This window comes from Pezoporus wallicus, unplaced genomic scaffold (genome assembly GCF_028554395.1).
Source record: "Pezoporus wallicus isolate ANWC-B61680 ecotype Strahan unplaced genomic scaffold, APGP_CSIRO_Pwel_v1 contig_8702, whole genome shotgun sequence".
NCBI lineage: Eukaryota > Metazoa > Chordata > Aves > Psittaciformes > Psittacidae > Pezoporus > Pezoporus wallicus.
Window position 1 is genome coordinate 1,965,952 of NW_026636754.1, and position 21,983 is coordinate 1,987,934.

Consider the following 21,983-nt stretch of genomic DNA (forward strand, 5'->3'; position numbering starts at 1 on the left):
TCCATCAGAGAGATGCAGGCAAAAGCAGAGCAGTGGGGTTAGTGTTTGGGAGTGGGTTCTACCCCTGACTTTGCCCTTGGGGTACAAGGTGGGGCAAGTCATTGTGCTATTGTTTCTCCTCTGTAAATTGTGATTAATGATGTCAAAATCACTTGTGGAAAGAGTAATATATTATTATTATGGGCTTAGATGTGTGTTTACTTAAGTAACAAAGCTTTGGTGGTTCAAAAGTTTTCTTGATGACAGAGGTTTTTTGCTTTTTCTCTCCGCTGGAGACCAGCAGGATCGGAACAGTAAGGCAGGGTAGTCATGCAGCAGCAGGTAGGGTTGCTGCTGCTGCTATGACCTGGGGAATATGTGAGTGCTCCTGAGCTGTTTCAGTGCAAAGTCTGGCTGCTTAGCACTGAATCCCCCCAGTGACTTCAGCTAGCTCTTCAAGTTTTGCACTAAAGCCTGAGAGGCTCAGACAGTCTGTTTCTTCCTATCTGTTACACAAGCAAAAACCCATGGCTGAAAAATGGTGACTGTATCTTCTTAATCCAGCTCATCTGTCTCCGTGCAATGCCGGGTTAGGGCTGGGTGCAGAACAGTTTTTCTCCTGCTGGGCAAAAGTCTAAAACCAAATGGAAAATGCTTCCTCTACCTTGAGCTGGTGGCACTTTCTCATGTGGACAGGACTCGTGTTCTGCACCTTCCCGCGAGTGACTCACCCGAGCTGGCTGTGGGAACATTTCCAGTAATCAGCCCAGTGTTTCCTGCGGCAGTTCAGGCTCTTGCACTTCACTGCGCTTTTAGTCATAGCTAGTCTTAATTTGCTCTTTCCTCCTGTCTGTGTTCATAATGCCCCAGCTTATTGCGTTTGTGTAGCTGATTGTCCAACCTGTGTTTCACAGGGAGTGATCAGGAGCATGTCTGCTTTCCGGGCAGATTCACGTGCTGAGGCACATAAGTAATTGCAAAATGGAGCCTCCTCTTCCTCAGTAACCTGGGGACATGCCCAGATCCCAGTGCTCTGGGGAACTGGTTATGGAATACGTGGCATTCTGCATCCTACTGAGCAGTGAGTAACTGCTTGCACATAGCTCTCCCTGTGTTGCAAACCTATGTAAGCATTTTGCTCAACTTCCAGTCTTGAATGAGTCCCTTACAGGTAGGTAATGAAGAGGAAAGAGGTGTTTACACCACAGCATGCTGACAGGTCACTAATGCACTTTGAACTAGAAACTGCCCGACTTGAGAGTAGCTCTGACCTAAGCTGCTCCAGCAGCAAACAGCTGAACCAAAGCCGTGGGGTGTGCTGGGCTGGAGGCGTGAAATTCCCTCCCTTCCCTTTGCTGCACTAGCTAAATACACTGGGACTTCCAGGGCTGGGAGTTGGTAGGACTAATCCCCGAGACCATTTGTTTTCCAGGGGGATAACATGCAGCTGCCAGGGAGGTTGAGCCCTGCTCTACCCTGCCGGTGCCGAAAGAGTTGGAACAGCCCATAACTGTGTGTGAGGTTGGGAAAGGTGTGTGCTAATTAATTGGAGCGCTGGGCTGCCCCTCGACTGGAGCCACGCGCCTGGATGTGGTGGCAGCGTGCACGTCCCCTCCCCAACCCTGCCTGCACTGACAAAAGGATCACACCTGCGGCACGGCACCCTGGGGACCCAACGCCTCAGCCAGCTCCTATGTCACAGCTCGAAGCGACGGCATGAAGAAATCCTCGTATTCAGGTGAGCAAGTAGCAGCCTGCTCTTTTTCTCTCACCTCTTTCTCTTTGGGTCTCTACCGGGAAAGAAAAAGGTTTTAAACCCCAAAAGTACAACTTGCACAAGCCCCTCTCCCTCCAAGCACTCTGTAACAGAGTGAGCTGTTTTACTGTGTATGAACAAACCCTGTCGATCAGTGGAAAAGGCTAAAAAAGCAAAACAAATCCAGGGAGGCAACTTGTTCCAGGCAGAACTCGGTGTTGGTGGCATGGAGCTTGTTATTCAGGAGGCACCTGTGCCAGCATGGGGCAAGCTCCAGTGCTGAGCAGCAGATTGAAATGAAATGGAATGGTGGCACTGTGTGTGACACCAGCTTCCTTGGGGGCTGGAAGGATTTCTAAATGGAGGGTTGAAGAGCTGGGATCTCCTAATGCTGCAGGACTCTCCTCTCCCTGCTCTCCATCCTGTTTGATTCATCTTGCCCCGTGGGGTGAGGGCTTTTTGCCCTCTGCTCTCGCAGGCTCACCAGGCTCCTTCCTCCCCAGCTAACACAGGAGCAAGCAGCACTGACTGATGTTATTTCTCTGAGGTTTCTGTGATATCCTGCCAACAGCCCCAAGAAGTGGCAGGCGCATGATAGAGTGGACACAACTCCTGCAAAGGAGGAGTCATGTCTGTAGCTCACCCTGTAAAGCTCAGGTGCCTCTGGCAGCTCCTCAAGGTGAAGGACTTTGCTCTGCAACTGATTTCTGCTTGGTTCCAGCTACCAACCTGCGACCATGTGTTCTGTAAGCCCAGTTCTGCCCTGGCTTTGCCCAGCTGCTCCAGGGATGTGGTGTCACCATGATAGCCTCCTAACATCCTGAGTCACCACGGGGGTGCTGGTGGCAGCTGCTGTGGCCAACCCTGCCTGAGCTCGCTAGCCGCAGGAGCTGGGAGTTTGCCTTCACACAGAAATTTCCCTGTGTGATGCTGCTGCCTGTTTATTGTTAAAATGAATTAGTCATGTTTCTCTCTTGCACATTTCTCATTAGTGTTGCTAAATAGACTGCCAGGGAGGTTTTATTAGGGAACCTGAGAAAGCCTAAGCATGACTATTAGCATGTTGTAATGGATTAAAGTGGATACTAACGGTTGTGCATTGTGGGTAGGAAGAACTGGTACTTGTACAAGCCTCCTGAGGTGCACAGTCGCTAAAGCAGCCCTGGAGCAGAGCGAGAACTGGTTGGAGATAGCTGGCTGTCATAAGGAAACCTGTCAGCAACTGCGTGACCTGCTATTATGACTTCTTGCAGATGAGGCCGAGTGATCCTCAACTGCTTTGCTTGCTTTGGTTGGTAGTGCTGGAGTGGAGCTGGGGCAGTGCAAAGCCTGTGATGGGACTGGTGTGTCCCTGGTCACAAACCCACCTTCATTCGGTGTTGCAACTGAGGTCTGTTGACATTTGGCCGGTACTTTTATTTCAAAGGGACTGCAGTTGTATTTTGGAAACGCTGTTTGCTTTGAGATTTCCCTTGGTACACTGCAGAGAAGAATTACACTAGCCAGGATATGCTAGGCTGAAGCAACAGGATAATTGCACTATTTATTACCTGCACTAACCTTCCACAAAGCACATGCAGTTCTTCTGAGCAGCTCTCATGTTCATGTGGTAAAGGCTCCACATTCATGTGTCAGCTCCTGGCCAGGCAGTGCTAGGGCCTTGCCTCTCACTGATTGATTGGAGAGAGAGGAGCTGGATTAATCACCCACTGTGCCTTTGGAGAGCTGCCACCTCTGTCAACCCTCCCTGCCCCATGATTCTGAAGGTTTTACAAGTTGTGGAGCAGTGATGGTAGCTTGCCTGGGGGAATTGCACCAGGAGTCCAGACTGCATCTCCAAGACATGAGTAAGATGTACAGGGTGCTGCAGGGCCTCTGAACTTCCTACTGCCAGAGAAACTGGTGAGGTGACAAAGTGATTTCTCAGCTGCAAAGCCTGTGCTTCTCAAGCACATTGCTGACAACCTCTGACAGGCTGGAAACACAGCACCTGGTTGAGAAACTCCTGAATATGATGACAATAGGAAACCCTAAGTGTCTTCGGAACACTTTCTGAGGTTAGGGAGCATCCCTTGCTGGCTTTCTTTGCTCCTCTCCAGTATATTCTGGATCTGTTCTGTGGACTGGGTCCCACTGAACCCAGCTGGAGCATCTCGGTTGACTTCACAGGGCTGAAGCTCCAGCTCTGTCCTGCTCTGCAAACACGGCAGTGCTGCTGTAGTGCTCTCCTGTTAGCAGGCTGCTCGCCACCCCAGGAGAGATTTACTTTTTCTAAAGCACTTCAGGGGAAATGATTACCCATCTGCTATGGCTTTTGAGCACATGCCATATAGGTGTGGTTGGGATAAAGAGTTTGCTTTTGAATGCTTTACCTCTTACCAGCAGAGAGGCTCAGACCTTTGTGCCATAGCCGCGGGCACATGCAGCTCAGCCTGGTAGCACTTTTCTTTCCTGGGATTTCCTGGCAGCAGCAAGAGGAGGAGGGGAGAGGGAGAAAAGGAGAATTTACATAGCAAGTTAAAAATGAGCAATAACCGCTGCTGAAGCCAGCTCTTACATGTTTGCTTTAGGGATGTCTATTATTTCAGATGCTTAAGGCAAAGAGAGGTTTTCCTGAGGTGTTTTACTTGTCCTGGAATACTATTTTTATAAAGGATTTTTCAACTCTCCTTTTCCATTACTCAAGCACAACTGCATTGCCAAAGAAGCAGTAGGCAGGATTTGTGATAAATGACACGATTGCTTATAGGTATTATTAAGGATGGTGCAAATTGTTTTGGCCAAGGACTGTTTGCAGTTTCAAGTTTCTGTAAGGTGTTGGCGTGCCCTGAAATAAGGATTGTCATCATTACAGTGCCTCCAGAATTACCCATAGGGGCTGTGTGATACCTCTTACCTAAACTGTGAACTCCTGATTTATTGCTTAGGCACTTAGGGAGAAATAACTCCTCATATATGAGCCAAGGCTATAAGAAAACTGCAGGAGTAACAGTGAAAACTCATCTGATCATTGCAGTAGGACTTAGGAACAATATTTTTTTCCCACATTGTGACTCACAGAATGATTCACTATAAAACATGGAATAGAATATTATGACAATAGAATATTAGTGAAATTGGAGTTGTTGGCGTTATCTGGACTGGGAAGCTTTGGGGAAAAAGGTTGGTTTGTAGTGTCCCAGGGTCCCCTCCTGCCCCAGCCCCATTGTATTGACTTGGTGCCGCCACCACACAGCATCCTGTAGGTGCTGAATACCCGCAGCTCTGGCCCAAGGCAGCTGCAGTTACTGGTACTAGTGGGGCAAATCAGGTTTGTATCCCACCAAAAGGCTCCGTGTTTACACTCCAGTATGTGCAGCTGGTGAAGAAGAAAAGCAAGTGAGCTCTTGCTGGGGGTGAGCAGAGCTGCAGTGTGCAGCTGTGATAGCACAGGGACACACTGCAGTGAGTGCTCATCTGGCAGCCAATGGAGTTCATCAAACTGCAATGAGGAAGCGGTGGATAGACTTGCCCTCCCCCTAAAAAAGCATCAGGGGCTGTGACTGGATGTGTGGTGCCTGTGGTGGGGGCCTCAGTACATCTCTGGCACAGCCAGTCCTCTGGAAACACTGAGACTGGATCTTTTTCAGGCTCATGCTGCACAGTGCAGTTCCCTCAATGGCTTTTAACCTAGCTATCACAAAGCTTGCTGGCTGGGACAGAGGTGACCTGGTGTTTGCAGAGCCACATTGTTCTCTCCTGAACTGAACCCCATCTCCTGTCATCTAACTGGCACTGTGTGTCTAAGCCGTGATAAAATGAACAGAGTTGTTCAGACTGATGTGATATTTGAAGTTCAGTGGCCAAACAGCAGTATCAAGGACAAAGCATTTGTTTGATTTAGTTTGACATTTTGGACAGAAATACAAACCAGTTTGTTTTGAAATACACGAAAATTAAAAAGCCATTTTTTGCAGCTCAAACTCACGGCCAGCTCTTACTCCCCAAAACCTTCCAACAAGAGATCGTTAAAACAAAACAGATTATTGTACTGAGGATTTGCAATCAATCACAAGAAGCTGGATCCTCAGTCTGTGGCTGTTCAAACTGACTGTTCAAAACCTGAATTGAGTGCAAGCAATGAATGATTCCACCAGCTCAGATGAATGAACTGTCCTTTTGCCCCGCTTCTACCAGTTATCTCTGTGTGAAACAGCTCTGCCTGTGCCTGATGTGCCAAAGCACTTTGCAGTAAACTTCATAAACCGGTAAACAAACTGGTTTATGAAGAGGCACAGCAGCCACTGGCACGGCTGTGCAGTGCTTGAGCAAATACAGGGTGCAATAAGGAAAGGCATCAACCTTCAGGAAGGCTTCTGTAGAAGAGCAGGAGTGGAAAAACCCACTGCAGCCAGAAATGCCAGGGTTTCTGTTCCATCCTGTGTCCTCACTGCTTGGTGGAACAGAGCTACCACTGAAACCACAGGTGGAGGAGCCAGCATGCTGCTTATTTGGCTTGTGTTTGCTTTTCAGAGAGGCACACACTTGTGTCCTGGGTGTCTGTTCTGCTTACAGCTGATTCCTACCTCTCACCTTGCTCAGAGGCTGCCATTTCAACTCTTTTGCTGTCACCCATCCATGCCTTCTCCCCCTTACAGGTCTCTGCGCTCTAGTAAAGCTGTGAAACCTGGCCTGGGCTCCTTTCCTTTCCCTTCAGTGGCAGAGCAGGGTGGAAGCATTAGTAAAGTCAGTGTGAGTGTGGGGGATGTGAAGGGGAATGAAAAGGGTGAGGAAAGAGTTTTGGATCCTGGGACTAGAGGGAAGAGGAGGGGTAGTGGTGCTGGCAGTGCCATCATGGGGTGAGCTGCCCCAGAAACACCAGTTGCTTGCCTGAGGCTGTGGAAGTTTTTCATGACATGGTTTTGTGTTGGCATTGTGTTACCTCATGTTACTGAAATAGCAGGAAGGAAAATAACAAGGAGTACAAAATGAACTTGTTCATCCAAGAATAGCGCAAAGCTGGTACACAGACAAAGGGCTTTGCGTCTGATTTTCAGGATACTGAAAGCTCTGCAGGTTGGTCAGCTGTGTGGATGATCTGCATCATTCAGATCCATGTGAAAGCTGGTTGGTACCAAATGTCCATGGACCCAACCTTTCTTTAAGCCCCAAAGGAAAGAGAGAACAAATGTGATGCAGTTCCTGCATGGTGAACACTTACTCACTGTTTTGGACAGCCACATCTCTAACTAGTCCATGCTGGTAAGCAACAGTCACGATGCCTGTCCACGTTCACACATTCTGTCAGGTGGGGTTTCTTTCACAACCTTCTTCACTTACTTTGTTTTGCCTTTTACCACATCATGTTGTTTCCTGCTCTGTCCCTGCCTGAGTCACTTCTCCATTGCTGCATGCAAGGCTGGACATAGCCTTTGACATTCCCACTGCCTGCTGCCCCCAAGGTTCCTTTTGAGCTATAGTAACATTTAGAGATGCCCAGAGAGAGTGGTACCATTGTTCTGAGTGCTGCAGAGAGGAAAAGTAGAAATGTCCTTCACTCCCTCCACTTCTGAATTCCTCAATGAGTGGTGTGTGATGGGCAGCAGAGGCAAAGGCTGTATGAGCAGGGCAGTGTGACACCATCTTCCCAAGCCAACACCATGGCCAAGAGGCAGCATTGCCCAGGTCTGCACTGTGTGGTCAACAGCTAAAATCCTTTATCAATTCTTTTGGCTACTTTTAAAATGAAAAAGTTGTATGCTTTGGAGAATTAGATTTCTCATGTGCCTGTCCTCCCTCATGATACTAAAGCCTGTGATTTTCCTCGAGTGCCACAAACTGCTGGAGTCTCTGTTGGACGAAAGCACCCTGATCCTCAGACAGACTCTTCTCAGCTGCCTTAAGGGCCTCACAGTCTGTTTCTGTGGCTTAGCAGGTATCAAGAGTTGTTGATGGCATCGGTCCTGGCCGTCTTACTTCTATGCTTCCTTGCTGCAAAGAATGAGGTGGGATCGCAAGATTTCCCATCAAAAAAGCACAACTGTTACATTTTACTACCATGATGACAATATATTCTAAATGTCAACAGAGTCTGCTGTCACATGTTTCTGATGGCTCGTGGTGATTGACGTAATGTTGCTATGAAAAGATTCTCCTCTAGCAGGTTCCCCTGTATCAGCACCACACTGTGCTGGGCTGGCAGGATCAGTGTGACGGGTTTGGTTGGGTGCTCCACCATGGGCAGATTTGACTGGCACGTACAGACAGTGTTAGAGCTTTGGTTCAGGCAGCAAAACATCCCAACATCTGTTAGGAAATAGTTTGGAGAAGCAGGGGAATCCAGCATATAGAGAAAGCCAAATAAGAAACCACAACATGCAGACATATGCAGAAATAACAAAAAGCCATGTGTGGCCCAATGGGGTGATTATCTCCTTCCCTGAAACACCAATCATCTTCCCATCCCCACTTGGGGTGAGCAAGGAGAAGTGGGGCCATGTGGAATGGGGAGATGTTGCTGCAGAGAATACCTCCGTCTGTGCTCACTGCTTGCAGGGAAATCCCTCCCAAGAGTAGTGCTGCTGGTCAGATTGTGAGTGGGGTGCTTTGTGTGAGGCTAACCTGTCCCATCTTGGACAGGAGATGTTGTGGGGTTTGCAGCATAAGGTGGGATCCAAACCCAGGGCAAAGCCTGTGAAAGAGGAGATGACTTTGTATCACAGTGATTTGGGAAGATTTAACCTGTCGGATGGATGTGTAAAGTGTCTGCTTCCTTTTTGTAAGCTCCCTGGTGCTGTGCAGGACGGGGTGGGATCCACCAGTCCCTAGGCTTGGTGTTCATTGGCCACACCAGTGTCTTTAACTACAAACCAGGGAGCTTCTCTTCCTCCCCAGTCCTGGTGTCCCCTGGAAGAGCAGCCATGCTTGTGTAGCCATCATTCCCTATGGAAATCACATGCCGCAATCAGTGGTGTGGTGGGAGAGATACAACACAGTCACTGGTGAGTCAGCCTGTTCCCACACTGGCCTGCAATGACTTACCAGTGATGAGGGCAGCAAAAATCACCCTTTAAAGGGTTTCAGAGGGGGAGGTCATAGCTGCCTGGGAAACTGCTTTATTCTCTGTTTATTCATCACTCAGGTAATGGCACAGGCTTGCAAAGGCCTTTCTTGTAGCTGCTGTGAGATGGGGCACTTGGTCCATCACTGTAGAAGTCTGAAAAGGAGTCCTGGCTTTGTGCTGTAAGACAGCTTCCACTGTCACGTGGACAAAGTAGCCTCTCATGGGGCTCGGAGAGATTCAGGCATATCTAGAGCAGAGCCCAGCAACAGGGTGGGATGGCACCAGGAGGACAAGAAAAGAAGGTTTTTGTCCAGTGCTGCTACTGTTGTGAAAACATCTGGCCATGTTGGGCAAAAGGGGCTTCTTGTGCAGTTCTTGCTCAAGCCCTCAAGTTCTGGCACTGCAGCAGTCTGAAGCACAATATAAGTTACCTCCATGACCTGGACTCTTAATTTCAGTCAGGGCTGGCTCAAATCTGATGCCCAGAGTATGTAACTGTCCCCTCCATTTCCCTCAACCTTCTAGGCTCCCAGGTCAAGCAGATGGCAGTTAAGCTGGAGGGATGATAGCAAGCTGGAACTAGCAGCAGAAGGGATTTTCTATTTTTCTTCCCTTTGTCCATGCCAGATGTGTATTATTTGCAGGAAACACTTTGTGCAGCTCGGAGGTTTGTTTAGAGAAGGAGTGTAGGGGGAGGAGACAGCTAAAGACATAATGGAAATGAAAAAGGCTACAGTAATGTTCAAGAAAGTCTGTAATTTCCTGGTGTGGGAGTACTGCTATTCTGGGGACCAAGGGAATAACGGCGCCAGTTCCCAAGGGAGAGAGTGCTCACTAATGGGTGATCTGCAGAGGAACAGCTCCTTTTGGGAAAAGCTCAGCACACAGCAGTTCTCCCTAAGGCCTTGCAGGGCTGAGCTCAAAGCAACTGCTGAGGGCACAGAGGGACTCTGACACCCGGATGCTCCCTCAGCTTGTCTGGAGTCACGTCCCTTTGCAGCCTTCATGGGGATCCAGGGAAGCTTTGCGTGCACATATGTGGGGAGCAAGTTGGAGTCCTGATCCTTGTGAGCAGCCCCTAGGAGCAAGTTTGCTTTGGTTTGACGCTACTAAGAGAAATAGGGATTGCCTATAGCTTAATGTAATAGACATTAGAAACAAAGCAAGATGCCCTCAGCGGTTACAGCCGAGAGCTGCTGCTGAATGACTCAGTGGCTGAGTTGTAAGTGCCCAGACATGTAGGAATAAAAGTTGCCTAGAAGAATAACAGATCTTAGTGTGTTACAAGTCAGGACAAAGGACTTGCACATAACAGACCATGGGAGGTGGCAGGGGGTTTGCTCAGGTGAGTTTAAGGCTGATGTTAAGGCTGTGTTAAGGAAGCTGGAGGCTTTGCTTTGCCTGCAGGAAAGGTACAGCCCTGGGCTGCAGAACAAGCGTCACCCACCGACTCAGCTGGTGGGGAGCTCCCATCCTGCCACTGTTTGTGACTGGCAGTGTCATCCACCAGCACTCCACACACACTTTGCTCTCCTAATATTCAGTTTTCATCTTCCTTCCAAGCTGACTTTTAATTAATTTTTAAACTTAAAATCAATATATATGTATTTAATCAGTAGGAATGAGGATGAGATGTAGTTCATTGCTTACATATAATTTAATTTGAAACATTCAAAGTTGTTGCAAGTCCAATCCTGAAATGCCATAATCCTCCTCATCCTCTGGTTTGTTCTGGGGAGGGTTTCTGACCTTGCTGATTTTCAGTGTTCTAGTGATAAAAGGAGTCATGTGAACTGTCCTGCTTTTATCTACAGTCAGTTTTTGGTAGCACCAGGAAATCCTTAAATTCAGACCTTTATTACGTGCACTCGCAGCCCTGTCTGCTGCATGAAGGGATTTTTCCCCTCTGGATTCCTGCCTTCACGTGTTTGAGAGCGTGTTTTATCAAACTGGGCATTATAATGAGAAATGGGAGTGTGAGATGTGCCCAAGCTGTATTAAACCCACCATATCCTACTATGGGATTTCAAATGCCTCTTAAAATAATTTTTGTTAGCAGATAACTTATGAAGCTCAGAGCTGCTGAGTGTTTCCTGAACAGCCCAGATTTACACAGCCTGAAGGACCAACATTACTGTAGCTAATTGCCCTTCAGTGTTAATTGTCCTTCAGCTCCATCTGCATCTGTAAACGCTTTCCCAAATTGCTGTCCTGACAAGTGAGATGCTTCAACTGGCGAGTCCCACATCTGAGCATGGAAAGGTTGTCAGTGCTGTGGGATGTTGGGGGATGTCATGGCTTGGGTGGTCCCTCCCGTCCTGCTTGGCAGCTGCAGCACATGGCTGTGATTTATTTCCTGGAGTGGGCTTTTGTCAGATAAACCTCCCAACAGTGATGTGAAATAATCTGACAGCTGATTCCTGCAGTTAATGTTTGGAGCAATGAGTTAATATTGGGGAGGATGAGCTCAGCCCTGACAAGTTTGATTCATCTGTAGAGGTTTCAAACCTGCTCTTCTCCATGTGCTTCTTCACGGATCAGCCGCTCTCTAGGAAATCAGCATCAGACAGCAGTGTTTTAAACGAATGTCAGGTTTTTCAGACAGTGTATGTGGTGGGGAGAGGGAAAGAGTACATCTGAGGCTGCATTGAGGGTTTTTTTGTGTTTGGCTTTGCTAAGTTTAAGATCATCATGGGAAACATAAGAGCCCTGTGCTTGAGCCATGGTGGAGAGGGAAGAGTAAAAAGTTGTTTCATAATATGTGTCTGGATTAATGTTCAGATCTTACTGAGTCTTTTATGTCCTGTGATTCATAAATATAAGTATGGGAGCCCCTGGGAATTGATATAAGTCAGAAAAACCTCCAATGTCTAAGTACTGGGTGCTGATTATTGCAGGCATCTGCATTAAACCCTTTTACAGACTGCTCTTGTTCCTTGGTGGACAGTCTGTGGGCTGCTAGTGGCAGAGTTTGTAACACAGAAGAAGGGTTAGTGGCTCTGGACACTGGGAAGCAAGGAGCTGGAATATTGGTCCGGGGCATAGTCACACAGCCCTTGGCTAGGAGCATAGTCCTGGGTAAAAATAAACAGTGTTCTCATTCCTAGCTCTGTGGAGATACTTCTGTATCCAAAGCCCCTCCATCTGATGGACAGACCAGTACCGAGCTGCGTAGCTGGGGTCAGAAGTGTTTCCCACAGGTCAGGTGTATACAGGAGTGTGGGTCAATGGATGGGAAAGCAGAAGCTGTACTGGCAGAGCACATACACTAGTGGAGATTGGTGGGGAAGACCAATACAGGAAAGTGGAGAGGAGCGAGCAAGGGCTGAGCCTGGAAGGGCAAGAGAGGAGGATGCAGACCCAGCACACAGCACAGTCCACAGTGCCCGTGGGCTCTGGGATGGAGCAGAGACTCAAGGAAGGAAGCGACTTTGCTGATGAAATGAGTGTGTTTCCTCTTCAATCACCACAGGAGATACTTTGAGTGTTTCTGCAGCTGTCTCCCAACAAGCACTGAAGGTGGAGAAGATGGGGGCAGGAGGTGAACCAGGTTCCACATAGCTCTGGGCTACAGCTCTGAGGGAGAAAGAGCAGAAAACATCAAATCTTGTAAGGATGCAAGAGAAAACATCCAGACAGGAAACAATTTCTTCAGAGTTATGTGCTAGGATGAATTAGAATAGCCAGAAGTTGTCTTGGGACATACTGGGAGGGATGCTGTGGTTGCCTCTGGGAAGGTAAGAGCTATACAAGTAACCTCTGAATTGTTTTACAATTGCATCTTTTTGTTCTAAATGTTGTTATAAACAGTCTGATGAGGTAATGTGAGTTCTTGTGCCTACAGAAAGAAATTTCTATTGATAATTTCCACTCTGTGGCCATTTCCCAGTGAGGCTGCATATCTTCATAGGAATTCACCTCTCCCATGAGTAGAACAGGAGCTTGTAGCCTTGTCTTCAGAGCTTCCTTGCATAGTCACAGCACACGTAGAGGGCACAGGTCTCTCTCTGAACTTGTCAGATAGACCCCAGGCCTCTGTATGTGGGAATGGTGTCTTCTTCAGCATTCCTTAGTCTGTGAAATTTTAACTACTCATCTGGACAGCAGAAATGACAACCACATGTAAAATCCACACTGGTGTCTTAGGTGAGGAGCATTCTGAATGAGAAGCTGCATATCCTGTTTTAAATCGACATGGTTTGTAGACACAAAAGGTGTCACAGGATGGAGAACAGCGGGTTAGGAAAGGAGAAGATGTGGTGTTAAAAATACTTACCTCGTGCTCAGTATGGCACTAAACTGTCACTGCATATGGAGAGGAGGCTGCTCAGATACTCAGCCCATGAGCTGTGGCTTTTCTCCTTCCTCCTCACCACCTCCTCCCCACTGACTGTGGGCTGCCAGAGCTGCCCAAATAGGCACTGGGGCAGCAACTTTACCCAGGACTGTTCCATGCTCTCCTGCTTTCCATCTGGAAATGACCTTGTATAAAACCTCTAGGAGAGCACGACACTTGCCAGGGTGGATTTGTTTGAGTTTCTCTCTAAGCAAATCCCTGGCTGTCACGTGGAGCTGGAGCAGGTGCCGTGCAGCACCTTGTTCGGTTCCAAGGTACTCAGTTTTAAGGCAAAATCACGGCTCATTAACAGAGCTTGGAGGATCTCCTGTTAACCTGTTGAGGGGAGGATGTCTGGGAATTTCCACAAGGCTCTGCTGCTCCCTCAGCACTCACAGACCTGCAGGGATGGAGCAGGCTGAAGCAGTCAGCCTTGCTGATCTGATGGGAGCAGGCTGCTAGCTGCAAGACTGGCCATGCATGGTCAGGCTGCCCTGCTTTTTCATCTAGCCAAACTGTCCTGGTGTCTGATGCAGGAGGGAAACTTACAGGCATGGGAGAACCCAGATAGACAAACTGGTTGAGTGTAAATGAACTCTTAAACCAGGGCTCCTCTGCCTGGCACCTGGTGGCTTTTCCCATTGAGGATCTCCTGCACAGGTTTGCAAAGGGAACAGCTATAATCCTTATCTTCTACAAGGTGAATTTCTCCTGGGGCTGAACCTGTATGATGCAGGTTCTCCTATTTACCTAGCTCTGACAGTCTGCCTTCCACACCTCAATGTGCAGTCAGCTCCATCCCACCTCCCTGCAAGCCCCTGCCTGGACTACTTGTCACCCTAAGCTATTTCTGTAGCTGATATATCCCTTCTGGGATATGAATCTTCTATAGGAACCACTGACCTGAGGAAGCCTAGTGAGTAGATTAGACCTTTGCACACTGGTCATTGTTGAATCTCACTGTATCCTATTCAGGGATTTTGTTTGTTTGTTGTCCATTTCCAGTGTATCAGGATTAATTTGAATTCTAATATTCTCTAACATAGTAGCATTTCATCCCCACTTGGGATCATCTTCATCTTTTATAAGCTCTCTAGTTCCCATTTCTGATAGATAATGAAAGATGTATCCTTAGGTCAAAACACAGCTGGGAGATCAGGCTTTGGATTAAAAACTGCTCCGGCATAGTCCCTTAGAACATCCTGAAAGCATCCAAGCCCTGTTGCCTATAGATTATGGGCAAAACAAGAGTCTAAACCAAGTAGAGACCTCTGCTCTGGGGGCTTAACAGCCTCCTCTGCTTTTCAAATCATGTAACCATAATCTTTGCAAGATTAAACACGGTTTCAGCTGTGGTTTTTCTTTATTTAATTTCACTTTCTTATGGAATAAACTGATGGTGACAGATGCACAAGGGCCCTGGAGGGCAGTGCTTTGTTTACACACAGGAAACTTGGGGCGCAAGGGGTGACCATTCCCTCTGGAGAGGGACATGGTTGTTTCTCACCCTCTCCTGGATCATGGGTCTACCTGGCAGTGGCCTTGCTCTGTGCTTGTATCACTCAGGCAGAGCCCTACAGAGGGGCTTGGGGCTCCTCCAGGGGACGTCCCTTGTGAATGAGCATGGTCTTTTCACCTGTGCTCCCAAAGCCCTCCCAGGTGTCCATGGGGAATTAATTCTTTGTGAAAGACACGTATGCTTATACCACTTTATTGCTGAGGAAACTGGGCTGCAGAGGAACAGGCTGCTTCATTGGTTTGTGTACCCAGGTTGGGGCATAATCAGCTATCCTGACTCCTGCTCCTTGCGTAATGACTGTGCAGATGATCAGAGTGCTTTCTATTCCTGTGTCTGCAGTCTTTCAGACATGAAAGCTAGGAGAGAGCTAATATCCCCTATTACAGAGGACTGAGTCCTGGAAAAAAACAAGATAGGATTGAATGTTGCCTAAGTTGAGCCATCTAAAAGCCTCTCTGAATCAGAGCTGGTCCCTGCAGCCTCTCTCCAGCTAGGGGCTGTCAGATGAATCACCCTATCTTCCACCTCCATCTCAGGATGGAGGTGACTCACTGGCTAAAGAGCCTGTCTCCTCTGGTGACTGTGGAGAGTGTCTGGGGCTCCTATGCAGATGTTTAACACGTAAACGCTCAGGTGGGTGCTGCCCAGGCTCCCAGGTATCTATGGTGGAGCAAGGAGTCAAACCCAGGTCTCTGAAGACCTCTGGTTATGATCCTAAGTAGTAGGCATCGTTCCTGCACAGACACCAAAGCACATGGCCACCAGCTTGTAGCAGCAGTGCAGTGCGTGACTGCTTGGTGTAACAGCAGTTTTCCAAAGAAGTGGCAGCATCCCTCCATGCAGCTGCGGCTGCTTCCTCTGATCTGCTTGAGACACAGCTGGCTGAGGAACAGGCACCATTTCAGATCTGATGTCTCAGAAATGGTAAATGCATTTAGTCTGTACCGGTGAACATTTTTCTCTGGCTCCAAAACTGCTCACAGAAGAGGTGCTTTCATGGAGGGGAAGAGGGGTGCCAGCAGAAAGCTTGCTGAGACAACACAGAAACATTTTCTACCCATGATCTCAGCTTCTGGAGATAAGGCTGGAATTCTGACACCCCCCAGAGCATCCTCCCTTGGCCCCTTGTCGATCCCACAGCTCAGGCCAGGGGAGGGAGGTACCCGCACAAGCGATGCTCCCACCGAGGATGCAAAGGGTCAGGACAGACAGGTTTGGGCTAGAGGGACATGGCAGTGCCATGGATCCCCTCTGGACAAGAGGTGTTGGAGTCCTCTGACTGCAAGAGATGCCATTTGGGAAAGGTCAGCTTGTGTAATAAACTCTGGTGATGGTATAGAAGTCATAAGTGGCTTGAGTGTCCAGACAAAGACCTTTCAGGTTTGTCTGACAGCAGCCCTGGCATGTGTTGTAGTGGGACAAACACTATGGCTCATTACTTATGGCATAAGGTGTAAGACCATGTTGCGAATCCTCCCTTCTGCTGCTGCTTATAACAGTTCAAGGTCTTGGTGGTGCATGGAGATTTGGGTTACTTAGTAGTTGCAGGCTGAGCTTTCCAAGGAGAATCTACCCCAACACAAAGCAGATCCCAGCCCTGTGCCTACCCATGTATTTGTTGCACAAGTGTCAGCAATTACCTTTGTTGTTGTGATGATTTTCATAACAGAGGCTGAAGATTTGTATCATTGGGGTGAGTGGCTCAAGGGAGGGTTCTGGACTGGGCCCAGATCTCCACTGCCCAGCTCCGTTACACCGAGCGTGCCATGTTCCATGTACAATGCTGCCTTTCAGCCAGACCCACAGAATAGGCTTTGTGTCTCCTTGTGTGAGCCCTGTTTCAAGAGAGAAAAGCTTCCTTAGAGGCTGCAGGCAGTGCTCCATGGCTTGAAATGGTTTTCACCTGTGCCAGGAGTGATTTCACTCTGCCCTTTGCCAGGGCTGAGCTCTTTGGTGGTGCCAGGTGCTTTACCTTCCACTTGCTGGCAGCTGCAGAAACCTATTAGAGGAACAAGTTGCACTGGGACCACTTGGTACCTGGGGAGAGGAATGTGTCTTCATGGAGTTGTATCAAGTAGAGGTGGTTCCTACACATGGGGTTTATTTAAATGAACTTACTGTTAGTTTTCCTGCTGTCCCTCTGTAGACCTGACTGTTGGAGAGCATGGCTTCGCAGAGAGGTAGGTGTTGGTCTGGAGTTACTTAGTCCCTTGCAAAGATTTAAAAGGGTAAGCCAATAAGATTTTGTCACTTATGTATTGATTCTACATATTGGTTTTAGATTAATTTACTGCTCTTGTGCTGAGTACCTTTCTCCTCTGATGTCCAGAAGCAGAACAGAGCAGGCATATTTTATTGATATATTCCTAGTTCTCCATTAAATGCATTTGAATGTTTCATATGAAAGAGACTGGGAGAGGGTGAGTTCAGAGGAAATTTAATCTCAGTATTAACTGCTGACCCCTCACAGATTACAGCCTTCAGGCACTCCTGTGACTGATTTTAGGACTGTTGTTGCTCTTTCTGTGGGTGTCTAACTTGGGGATGGAAGACAGAACGGTAATTGCAGCATCTCTTTAGATGGAGATGGAGTTATATGGCAGTTTGTAAAGGCCTTTTGCAAACTTTATTGTACACTGATCTGCAATATTAGGCACTCAACTACGTCCTAAACACTGGTTCAAGTTCTATTCCAATTTCTCTGCTGCAGCCACTATTAAATATAATTGTAAGATACAAGCGAAAACATTCAAAGAATATTACTAGCTTCTGGAACTGGATTGCCTTGGCTGCTTCTGAGGCAGACTTAATGGGAGAAACCCTTCAATTGTGTGGGTCCAGGGCTTTCTTGTAGTCTAAGATTGCAACTTCCCTTCTTTCCTGATGGTTAAGAACAGTGGACATTATCTCAGTAATCTGTGGATAGTGCCTGAATCATTCTTTAGGGTACAGCTAAAATGTAAAAACATTAAATAATATATCCCTCCTGCTCCTATAGGCAAGGGAAGTGTTTGACACCTCATTTTACTGGCAGAGAAAAGGATATGTGGAGGAGGAAAGTTACGTGCAGCGAGTCATGGTAGAGCCGTGATGGTGGCTGAGCTGTTCCTGAGACCTCTGCCTGCAGATGCCTTTGCCCCCACAGCCGAGTTGCTCCTCCCTGACCATCCACCTCAGCATCTTCCTATGGCAGGTTGGCTTCCAATAATCAGAGAATCAATATGTGATTGGAGTTGGGGTTAAAGATTAATGTTAGAATGTGGATGCTTGATGTCCTGAGGGAGCAGCTGCAGTTCTGAGCTTAAATTTTTTTGTGTAGGGCTGCCCATGGGGCTGGTTTCTGACCTGCAGCTTTGATCTTGGGCTTTCTGGCTTTCAGGCAATTCTGCGTAGCATCAGAGCATCACAGGGGTCGTACCAAGTGGCTCACTGTTGTATGAACACAGGATTGTAAAGTGTGTATGTTTAGGCTGCTGTTACACTAGGGGTGCTTGGGTGAAAGGGCCCCAGGTAGCCCTTGTAGCCCAAAGGACATTTGTGTGGATGTTTGATGCAGTGAGAAATGTGATCATCACCTGCTGGAGGTTAATGTTTTTGCAAGATTACCTGTTCTCAATCAAGTGTCCAGACAGCTGGTAAATCTTGACTCTGTCTGTTTGTCTGGGTTTCTGGCTAGGGAGGAAATGGGATTTAGTGATTGTGGTCCCTTGGCTGCTTCTATACCTGTCTGTTTCCTTCATCTGGATGTTACATGGCTGCCATGGAGCATCTTCTGTTCTTCTGTACTGCATGGAGGAAAAGGCGCTTTGTCACAAGACTGAAGTGAGACTTTGACTTGAATGTTAGCATCTGAGCAAAACCCCTGGCTGAGTATTTCCTTTTGCTGTGTCTTCAGAGTTAGACACCGGTCTCAAAACCAAAGGCTATCCCTTATCTCCTCCAGCTGTGAATGAAGAGTTGCTCACTAAGGCTGGGGAGTCCAAACTGGCCAGGTTTGGCTGCTCTGGCTCTCCTGTCAGCTACAGACCAAGCAGCCCAGTGGGTCACCCAGGCCCAGGAGAACCCTTAACCTCTGCCCCTTGTCGTCTGCAGCCCTCTGGCTAGTGAGCTGTTGCTTCTTTGTTCTCAGCTTTTCCCCTTTATACACCCCCAACCCTCTCTGGGAAAAATCAACATTTGCCTTTCAGAGCCTGGCAAACAGAAGGGGTCTGTATTACATCCTGATGGCAGCCCCAGGCTTGCAGAGCTCCAATGATAAATCCAGTAATGTTTGTTGCAGGGGGACCATCTGAAATACAAGATTGGGAGTTCTGTGTGTCTGAAACAAGAGCAGGGAAGCAGTGAACAGTCATGGAGCAGATGCTGTGGCTGGAAAATAGAATGTGGATTGCATTGCGGTTACAAGAAGGTGGCAAGAAATTGATTTAAACATTTCCGGAAGGATGATTGAATTGTTTTACAGATTGCTGGTTAGTGTGCTGAAGCTGTGCACTGTGTCAGGGTGAAGCAGAGAGCCAGATGCTGGGCAGGGAGTTTGCACCAGGACTTCTCCTGTGTGGTCAGAGCCAGAGCATTACTGGCCCACGCAGAGCGGGGAGTAGAGCTGTGGGGTGGTTTGGGAGTATTTGATCGATATGGAAATAGCACATTGCAGTTTCAGAATTCATTTCCCCTCCTTCAAACCTAACAGAGGTTTTCTCCAACTAATCCATGGTCATTGCCTGAGGAAGTTAGGTGAACTCCTGAGTCTGGATGCTGGAAATGTTTGGGGCTTTCTGGAAGCAAAGGATGAGCAGTGCTCATCTGTTTTGTTCTTGTTTCCATAGTGCTCTGCATGCTAAGCCTTATCCCTTGTCCATTCAGGCTCCTGAGGGCTCTTGTGCTATTAATGTTAATCAGTAACTAACGCATTGCTAGCTTGCTGAAGCTCTTGTGGCAGCTGGTTAATGTAAGAGTTTGATTGTTTCCTTCTTTGAGCAAGGCTGCAGCTTGGATGAGTTCAGGCACCTTCCCCCCTTCCCATCTCTGCTGGAGAGCTGCAGGTTCTGCAAATCCAAGCTGCTCTTGCAATGGCTTTGTGAGCTCTGTGCCATATTCCTGCAAAACACTCCTCATTTAGGGAAAATATCATGAGGACACTATTAATTGTGGTTCTTCATATTCTTACTTCTGTCTTCGATTTCAAAAGCTAAGGAATGTGAGCAGTGAGGAGTGTGATGAAAATAGCTTAAGTTTAGAGGGACAAGATCTCTTTGGATATGTGCTTGGTTTCAGCAGTGAACAGGAAATGATTTTGGATGTGCCAGTCATTACCAAGTCAATTCCCAATCAGTATAGCTTCACAAGAACAGCTTTCTGTTCTTTTACAAATGCTTTTCCCTCCCTCCTGATGTAAAAGAATCACATAAACCAGCAAAACTGACAATACATACAAAAGACCTATTTTTCCAGTCCTGTCCAGTTTGTGTGGATACTTGCATTAGAAATACACAGTTACACAAGTCATTGATGTGTCAGCATGGTGATGTGGCATTCCTTGTGCTGCCTGGCCACATTACTGAAAGGCTCTCGCTAGAAAGCTCCCAGCTGATGACTAACATGCTTTTTCCTATGAAAAACTGCTTGTGCTAATTTATTTTGTTGTGCTTTCATGGTTGTCCAGCATATCTCTGGATGACTATCAGCTGCAAGGGATTTGTGGGTAGTAAAGACCAGATGATCACAAAGAGCAGTGAAATGATCTTGTTATTTCTATCAAGCATCTGAGGACTGAGTTTGCTCACCTCAGAACAAATGCACGAGGAACAGGCTGGGTCTCTGTGCTGTTTAAAGGCCACTTTAACTATTGAGCAACTTGCCAAAGCACTTGGGGTCACTCCAATGTTTTAATCTTGACATTGAGATTGAATGTTTCTGAAAAGCCAAGACTTTGTTCAAGCACCAGCTTGAATTCATGGTGACTGGATAAAAACGTGTGGTGTGGATTTTGCAGGTCAGTCCAAGCAATTTTCTGGCCTTGAGCTCTAAGGATGAAATAACTGATTTCCTGAGGATTACTGCAGTTTAATTTGAGTTAAAGTCTTGAAGGAAAGCCTGAACTTGAGCCAAGGTTAAGGTGCTGGGTCCCCTGCCATCTTCTACAGCCATGTGCAAGACTGGTTCTTCTACCTAACTCCCCCCTTTGCTGCAGCCAGGAGCTCAGGGAAGACCACTGCTGGGTTTGGGGGAGCCTTTCTAACATCAGAAAAATTGAGGCTTAATTCTTTCTGCCTCTTATCATTAGGACAAGTTTTGGAGCATTTTTTAGTGTTTGGCACCTGAAAGAAGTATAACATTGTGGTAGGAATATATTCATCTTGCTAATGTCAGTTTTCCTGTGGTTTCCTTGAGGGTTATCTGTAATCCACGCTTGGGCTGGGTCCTTTCTATGTGTGAACTCATGGCTCCACTTGTGTCAATAGGGCTATGCTGATTAGCAGTGTTGTCTGGCCCCAGCCTGATGATATCCAGCTCCCACGTGAGGGAAATGGTTGCTGTTGGTTTAGGTTGTATGCTCTATACCTATAGACCTTCAACCTAGACACATGCAGCTTGTTGGTGCACCCGTGTGGTGGCAACTGTGTTGGAGGAGATAGTGGTCTGCTCCTGAGCCTGTAATCAGTGCACCTTGGGAACAGCATCCCTCCATTCCGTCAGCATCCTACACCCCAGGAGGGGGTGCTTTGTAAAGAATCCTATTACATAGAATCTGGAAAAGTGTTTTTATTCTTCAGTGCATGTTTCTGATTAGTGCTGGAAATGAGCATGAATATTTTTCCCATATTCCTTTTGAGTTTATTGTTGCAAGTGGATTTCAAGTTAATAGAAGTGAAGTAGGAATTGTGTGGTTCATTGGATTTGGGCTTGAAGTGATAGAGATCTTCATTCCTTTGCTACTCTGCAGATAGATGTCTCTCCCTTGCAGAACTCTGCTCTACCAGACCTCCTCTGCCCTCACTGTGACACCCACAGCTTTCTGTGCAGGGCTCTGCCTCTGAAGGTGATGTCCTATGCAAGCATGAAAACTTTACGGCTCGGTCTCCAGCAGCTGGGTTGTGCAGTGTGGATCAAACCATGTCCGAGTTATTCTCCTGTTAATAGCTCCAGGGCTTGGTAGTGATGAGGTCTTCTCCAGCTTTTTATCTAAGGAGGTTTTAGAGCTTGTCTGTGTGAAGCAGGATGAAATACAGGGGCTGGTGAAGGCAATCTCTTGTCCACTGACTGGATAGTACCTGTAAAGTAGATAAAAAGAGAGCAATTTCACACGCTCTGTGGCCCTGAGAGTGTTGCAATGAACACATCCTAAAAGGGA

The 21,983-nt window shown here is 47.4% G+C and overlaps 1 protein-coding gene across 2 annotated transcripts in view; it reads left to right on the forward strand.

Moving 5' to 3' along the window:
* The first annotated feature begins 1,251 nt into the window (after positions 1–1,251).
* The window catches only part of LOC130595064 (septin-9-like), a 131,830-nt gene continuing 111,098 nt past the window's right edge, over positions 1,252–21,983 (forward strand). The window contains exon 1 of one of the 2 annotated variants that reach the window (XM_057401428.1): positions 1,252–1,717. In XM_057401428.1, the coding sequence (XP_057257411.1) occupies positions 1,696–1,717 (22 nt within the window). In that variant the 5' untranslated portion in view covers positions 1,252–1,695. The remainder of the gene's footprint in view (positions 1,718–21,983) is intronic. The other variant, XM_057401432.1, reaches the window with a different exon arrangement.